Below are 7,961 nucleotides of genomic sequence, written 5' to 3'. Positions count from 1 at the left end.
ACAACACCTTCTCTTGGTTATGATTTATTTAATATCCACGCTCTTGTCACTTGATTGACAAATTCAGCTCAACTTCCCCTCCTGCGACTTTCCTCCTGTGATTAATCGACGTAACCCATTTCTGTAAATTAATCAAGGACGACAGAGACGCCATAAACACAGATAGCGCTCGCCGCAGAAGGAGAGAAAGGGAGTGAATGAGGCAGTAAAGAAGGGATGAATAGATCAGAGAGAAAAGAGGGAAAGGAGAGCAGGAACAGAAGTAGGTAAAGCCAGACCAGTGGAGAACGAATGAGAGAAAAAGAGAGTAAAAGAAAAGAGAAAAAGAGAGAGGGAGAGAGAGAGAAGGAGAGAGAGAAAGAGATAAGCAACGAGAAAGGATAATGACCACCATCAGATAAAGCCAGAACAACAGAGAGAGACAGATAATGAAGAAGAGAAAGGTAGAGAAAGGGAGGAAAAGGAGAGAGAGAGAGAGTGAGACAGAGAGAGAGAGAGAGAGAGAGAGAGAGCAAGGGAAAGGATGAGAGCAAGAGTGAAAAACAGAGACATGACATACAAGCACAGAGAAAACTGAAAGACACAGATGAAAAATATAAGCGACTGAAGCGGAGAGAATGAACAGAGAGAGAGGGAGAGGGGAGAGATTGAATAAAAAACCCTTTTATTGGCATTGTCAAATATCTACAGTTTACTAAACCAAAGACGTCTTCTTCCTCAAGTTAGCAAAGAAAAAGAAAGAAAGAGATATATATTAGAGAAAAAAACATAAGAAGTGGAAAAAGAGAAATAGAGAAAGAGAGACAGAAAGAGACAGAGAAAGAGAATAAGAGAGACACAGAAAGAGAGAGACAGAAAAAGATATGGAGAGACAGAAAGAGAAAGTGAGGCACTCAGAAAGAAACACACCGAGAGACAAAGATAGAGAGAGAAAGAGATAGGGGCACAACGAAATAAAGAGAGAAAGACTGACAGAAAATGAGAGAAAGAGACACAGAGAGACAGAAAGAGAAAGAGGCACAAAGAAAGACATACATAGAAAGAGAAAAAAAAGAGAGACCTACTTCCAGGGAAGAAAGACACACAAAGAGAGAGAGAGAGAGAGAGAGAGAGAGAGAGAGAGGAACACAGAGAGACAGAGACAGAAAAGAGAGAGAAAAATACAGAGACCGAATAAGGGAGATAGAGACAGAGAGAGAGAGAGAGAGAGAGAGAGGTACAAAGAAAGAGAGAAAAAGAGAGAAATACACCCGGAGAAGAAAGAGACAGAGACAGGAACACAGAGAGACAGAGACATGGAAAAGACAGAGAAACAGAGAGAGATGGGATAAGGCAGATAAACATACACACACACACACACACACAGAGAGAGAGAGAGAGAGAGAGCAGTATATAAAGCAGCATACAGCAGATGCAGAAAACCAGAACAAGGGAGAGACTGAGAGAGAGAGAGAGAGAGAGAGAGAGAGAGAAAGAGAGACTGGAAGAGAAAAAGTGGAGTTTGGACGAGAGGTGCACTCTCCACACACACTCACACACACACACACACACACCAGGAACCCTGGGACGAGAGAGAGAGAGAGAAAGAGAGAGAGAAAGATTGACGGAGGAGGGACAAGACAGCGTTGTGGCAGCGCGTGCGGCGGTTAAACCACACACGCGCTCTGTCTCTCCTACAGAGCACTGTCTCCCTCTCTCACACACACACTCTCTCTGACACACACACACACACACGCACACACACACACGCTCGCGCGCGCTGAGAACATGGAGCGTCCGTCGGCGTCTCCAGCACGCGACCAAGCCGGAGAGCTGCGCGCCTAACGGATTATGGAGAGCAGTATGTTTCTGGGTAAGTGAGAACGCGCGCACACACACACACACACACTATCACTTAGTAGCTGTGCGTTCCAGACTCAGTGGAAATCTGTGTGCTTGCATGGTGCTTCTTATTGTCATTTATTCATTTTTAAAAATGAATTATTTTATGAATGCATTTTGATTTATTTGTAAGATTATTATTATTATTATTAAGATTTGAGTGCCATAAAAAGTACAAGGGATAAAAAAGGAAAGAGCTACAAACAAAAACAAATGTAGTCCATCAGCCAAACCATGTCTGGAGTCTTAAGGTTGCTTCTTTATTTTAGAAGCTGATGTTGCTAACAAATAAAGGAAGTGTATAACCTCCAGTTCAGTATATCAGACCTGTCTCTGACAGTGATATCTAAAAAAAAATAAAAAGGAAAAGCCATCAGGACATCACTTTCCTCCTCACTTTCCTCATGAGCATGAGCATGAGATTTAGGAGGTGTGGCTTTCTGAAAGTTGGAAGGCGGAGTTATTTGCTCAGAGTGATTGTACACATTGTGTCCGAACCGTAGCAAATGTTGTCCACTCACTGGAAAGTTTCTGTAGGCTGTTTGCATCAATCCTTCGCTGTCCTACACATCCCATAATCCTGTGCATATAAGAGCAATTTTTGGATTGATATAACTTATGGTCATTTGCTAATCCCCACCCACCAATCATACGACAGCTACGAGCCGCGGAGGATGAAGGCTAACACGTGCTACCCCTGAGACACGTGAAGCCAAGCAAACACATCTTTATCAAACTGCTACTCACACACTGTGCTGTGTCACACACTCGGAGAAAAGCTCTATCTGCCCTCTTACGCATACCTGAGTTCACAGATGACCGTGATTGCCTAGTGATGGTGTGATTGACAGGGAAGAGTGTATGCTCCTCCCACTCACAGAGTGCAGCCATGGATGGCTGGAGCACCATCGAGATTTGTACTCGCAGTCTCCTGATGATGGGGCAACACTTTTCTGTTGCGCCACTCAGGAGAGCCTAACTGTCATTGCTCTGTAATATTGTCTCATTTCATTTCATTTTCATTTCATTTCATTCTCATTCATATTTCATTTTATTTTTATTTCATTATTCTACAGTTCTTTTAATCATTTTATTTTATTATTTTAATTTATTTTAATCCATTTTTCTATATTCATTTTTACTTTATATTTGTGTACTTTTTATCTCCTTATGCTTATTTTTGTATTTATATTTTCTTTCTATTTTTACTCCATCTTTTATTTCAACCTTGTGAATTCTATTATATTACTTTTTTATTATATAATATTTAATACTTGATTTTTACACCACTTTTGAGCTACCACATGTATGAAAAGTGCTCTATAAATAAAGTTATTATTCTTATTCTTATTATTCAGTCTAGCCTAACTGATTTATAGTTAGCGCTTGTTAGCATATTTTATCAGTATCTTGCTAACCTTATGACATTTGCAGTCTTTTTGAGGCCTGTTTCAAACTATTTCCTTAAAGGTTCCTATGTAGCTGATGCATGACGACCGCTGAGTTGTGTTTTGGCCACGCCCATAATTCCAGTTTGAATTGGAATTTGAATTTTGTTTAAAGGATTATTCTAGTATTAGCAATATTAGCATCTAGTTGTAGCGTATATGAGATTACTATGGACAACAATTAGACCCATTTCCCTGAATTGAAAAAAAGAACAGAGAACCTTTTTTGAAGATCAGCTATAATGGAAGTCTAGAGGGAGTGAATTAACTTTTTTATAATAATAATAACTAATATGAGCGTACACACCACATAATCTATGGCTAATAACTAATGGCTAAAAATGTGTTGTTATTTAACAAAGAAACACAAAAGTATTTTTTTAATTAATATTTTTTTATTATTTTCTGTGTGGAGACTTTTGTTTAACATTTATGGAAGGAGTCTCCAGTGTCATAGCTTCGTAACTGTAAATAATCAGCTGTGGTGGTTACAGTAACAGATATTTGTGAAGAAACTTCTAAATCTGCACAAAAAGCAGGTACTTGTTTTGTTTTATATATGTTTGATTGTGTTAGCAACATTTGTAAGACGTTCTCTCATATCTGTCAGTGAACGTTCTGAGAACCTTTTTAAAACGAGGTTCCCATAACCTAAGGTGAATGTTTACATAATAATAAAAAACTTTCCTAGTACAATTTGTAGAACAGTTTTATAACCATAAAAATTTCCATAAACATTGCACATTGAACGTTCTCAGAAATAATGTTTCAATAACCTAAAAATAACATTATAGGAACGTTAGGGAAAGGTTCTTGGAATGTCTAATAGTTAGCCTGGCTTAACTGTTAAAGTATAATGGTTGTAGCTTTGAATTTCGGTTACATAATGGGAAAAATGTATATATTTATTGATAGACTTAAACAACTACTCTTAAACATTTGTAATATAAGTGAGTTTTGAATAAATACACGAGCTTATTTGTGGTTCTTTTCTCAGTACAGTGAAACATGTTAATTATTTTTTTTTTGTAGTAATCACATATATGCCGCAGATACAGTGGATAAAGACCGAGTTGAAAACAAGCCGAAGTATTCCTTTAATACAGCTCTATACACGTTAGTTATTGATACTGATATTGCTCTTTTATGATGCAATTATTCCTGAGATCTTAGGAAAGGCATGATGTTTAGTACACACCCTTTAAACAGCTGCGCTTCCATGAATATGCTGAATTGTGTTTCGTAACATGCAGTCGTTCCTTGAAACCCCTCCCTTCACTGTTATAGGTGAAAACAAAAAAGTTTGCCTGCAGGCCTTTAAAAATAATCCTGTACAAGAAATGATCCGTGCAGAAATGATCTCATGCTGCGGGCACGGTCGTCTTATCTGGATCAGCGCTCAGGGCTGGGAGTGCAGTTACGGGCCGAGGCGTGTATGAACCGGCTCCCTGTGGGACTTTGTGGTTGATGCTAATAGTGTTTAAACATAGTCGCGGTTTTCCTCTGATTACTAAAGCACAGAGCACAGAGTAAAGTGAACACCTGCAGTGAGCTACAAGGTGCTCATCACTGTGTGTGTGTGTGTAAATCTGAAATGATTATGGTTGTAGCCAGGTTCTAAGAGTCACTGTAGAAGTGTTGTTTAAATTGTACGTTTATATAGTAGTTACTCACAGGAAACCATGAGACTGTGGGTTGTCTTCCATTTGAGTGGTTGAATGGATGAGTGGTGTTGAGTGGTTGAATGGATGAGTGGTGTTGAGTGGTTGAATGGATGAGTGGTGTTGAGTGGTTGAATGGGGATGTGTCATTTGTCAATGAGTCAACTCTGATTCTTTGGGGATGTGTCATTTGGGATTGAGTTGACTCTTTGATTCGGCTCTTTTAGGTGATTTAGGTGATCGGTGGGAGACGACTTGCAAATGTGAAGAGCCAGTTTTTTGGTGATGCTTTCACTGCAAATATATCAGCATTCTGTATTCACGATTCTTTAATGCCACTATGATTGAAAAACATCCAGTCAAATGTCTGAACATCTGATTTATTGATTTGCACAGAATAAAGATTTCGAGACAGTTCTGGCAAAAACGGTGAGATGTGTGTATGAATTTCATCCATGTGTGGCTGTGGCAGTGTGAGGTTTCACTGCTATATGATGTACTGAACATCAGAACAAAATGATTCCTTTTCAAATTCTACTTAATGAATGTTTTTCAGCAAGCGCTATACTACAATAGGGCAGGAATTTTCACTGTCTTTGTCACTGCAATTATTTAGCATGATGCGTTTACTTTTATTTAAATTCTCATTGAACAATTTATGTGAGAGATAATTAAAGTTCAATGACTTTGGCTAGCTTTAGGGATAAAAATGGTAAGGATCTGTTTTAGAGCTGAAAGAGTCGACTCAAATTGGTGAGCTGAGCTGATTGCCTTGACTCGCTGAAAAGATTCATTTTTGAAAGTGTGAAAGTCTCCTTTTCTTGGCTGACAGGACTGGAAACTGATGTGGTCTTGTCCTGCTGTGGACCATCCGCCTCACGGTTCAACGTGTTGTGCATTCTGAGATGCTTTTCTGCTCACCGTGGTTGTAAAGAGTGGTTATTTGAGTGTACTGTAGCCTTCATGTCTGCACAAACCTGTCAGGCTATTCTTATCTGACCTTTCTAATCAACAAGGCGTTTATGCACACAGACAATCAGTATTGCGGAGAATTGAAATAGACAATGTGAGAAAAAGGAAAAGCATTATTCTTTAGTAGCGTCGCTGAGCATTCAACTCATGTTTCAAAGTCCTGAAACATGAGTCACAGATAATGAATTCTTTCTGCAGTGCTTCTTGAACCCTTAGTTGTGTGGACTTTTAAACTGGGAAGTGCTTCAGAATGCAATTACTAAGAGTGTATAATGCTTCATGTTATGCTAATGCTAGCTGGGAGACTAACACTTGTTTTTCTCTGCTCTGCTTACATCAGTGTGTGTATTGTGTGTGCATGTAGTGTGTGTGTGTGTGTGTGTATGTGTGTGTGTGTGTGTGTATGTGCGTATGTGTAAGACATCACATTTCACAGTTAGCAGTGTGGACGTGTATCGATTACGAAAGCGTCATCTTTGTCCCTGCAGACATCATTTTCCTTTCGCATCTTATTATGATCGGCACATCTGAGAGAGGAGATGGGAGTTTGAGTAAGAGCGAAATTCTCGCTCGCTTTCTTTCTCACAGCCAAAACACGCACATTACACTAATGCATCAAGGTCACGGCAGGAGCTGTGACAGTGAGCAGGGTTTAGTGATGGATGTAGCGTCTGTTTCCCAGAGGCAGAGAGTCAGGGTGTGTGTTAAGCCTGCGTGAACCCCCCTCCAGTACCATGAGTTCTGCAATCACATCTGGATTTGGTTCAATTCCACTGGGGTCTGAATGCACACATCATCTGTAAAAAATTAAAAAAATAATAAAGAGGGAAGACTGGGTTGAAATAAAAACACTTTCCTAAATACCACTACAACATTATGGCATCATTTCTAATATGAGGCTATGTTTGTGTAAGACAAGTGATGATTCATTGATTTGACTCAGTGATTCTGTGAGTCACTGACTCACTGCTTCCAAACAGCACGTTGTTGTTGTTGTTCTTCTTCTTCTTTCATCTGCTCCCCGTTAGGGGTCGCCACAGCGGATCATTGGTCCACATATTTGATTTGGCACAGTTGTTACGCCAGATGCCCTTCCTGATGCAACCCTCCCCAATTTTATCCAGGCTTGGGACCGAAACTGGAAGCGCACTGTTGTGTGCAACCCCAAGTGGTTGGGGTTGGTTCTCTGGCCAGGAATCGAACCCAGGCTGCGGCGGTGAGAACACTGAGGCCTAACCACTAGTCCTCCAGGGACCTGCTTCATAACGTCATGTACTGGATAGAAATTTCTTCTAAAAAAAAGTCTGAAAAATCATTTTTCAACACCAATTTTATAGTTTTATCCCTCATTTCTTTTGTGAAGGAGGCATGGCCTGGGAAGCCCAGTGAAGGAGAACTGTGAGCCTCAGTGAAGAGGCTTGACCTGTGTGCCAGTCAGACTAAAGCTGCATGTCCCGCCTGCCTGTGAGTCCTAATGAAGGAGGCATGGCCTGTGAGTCCTAGTGAAGAGTTGTGGCCTGTGTGCCTATCAGTCAGAGTAAAGAGGCGTGTCCTGTGTGTCTGTCATTCCCATTGAAGAGGCATGGCCTCTGTGCAACATAATTGTTGTAAAAGAGGCACGTCCTGTGTGCCTGTCAATCGTAGTGAAGAGGTGTGCCCTTTGTGAATGTCAGTTGCAGTAAAGGAGGTGTGGCCTGTATGTCAGTTAGTCCTACTGAAGAGGCATGGCCTGCGTGCATGTCTGTTCTAGTGAACGAGGTGTGGCCTCTGTGTCTGTCAGTCTGGGAGAAGAGGCGTGGCATCTGTCGACTCTACCTCTTATCGACTCTTCAGTGGTTTTCTGCCAGAAATTTTATGATCAGCAAGAAGACATTGGAACGCCATTACATATACATCGGATCATCTTACAAATTGAGTTACACATGATAATGCTGCTAATCACAGCTGTTTACAGCTTATCAGGACTTGTTAGCATTATATAAATGTACTCATGCTAATT

The 7,961-nt window shown here is 40.4% G+C and overlaps 1 protein-coding gene across 2 annotated transcripts in view; it reads left to right on the top strand.

The window, feature by feature from the left end:
* The first annotated feature begins 1,426 nt into the window (after nt 1-1,426).
* znf385d (zinc finger protein 385D) overlaps nt 1,427-7,961 on the top strand; it is a 64,597-nt gene continuing 58,062 nt past the window's right edge. For both annotated transcript variants that reach the window (XM_034297811.2, XM_026923903.3), the window contains exon 1: nt 1,427-1,852. Coding sequence is in view for 1 of the 2 variants with exons in the window: in XM_026923903.3 (XP_026779704.3) it covers nt 1,831-1,852 (22 nt within the window). In the remaining variant the exon portion in view is untranslated. The remainder of the gene's footprint in view (nt 1,853-7,961) is intronic.

Source organism: Pangasianodon hypophthalmus, chromosome 22 (assembly GCF_027358585.1).
Source record: "Pangasianodon hypophthalmus isolate fPanHyp1 chromosome 22, fPanHyp1.pri, whole genome shotgun sequence".
Taxonomy (NCBI): Eukaryota; Metazoa; Chordata; class Actinopteri; order Siluriformes; family Pangasiidae; genus Pangasianodon; species Pangasianodon hypophthalmus.
The sequence above is the reverse complement of the archived record's forward strand: the minus strand, read 5'-3'. Positions and strand labels throughout refer to the sequence as shown.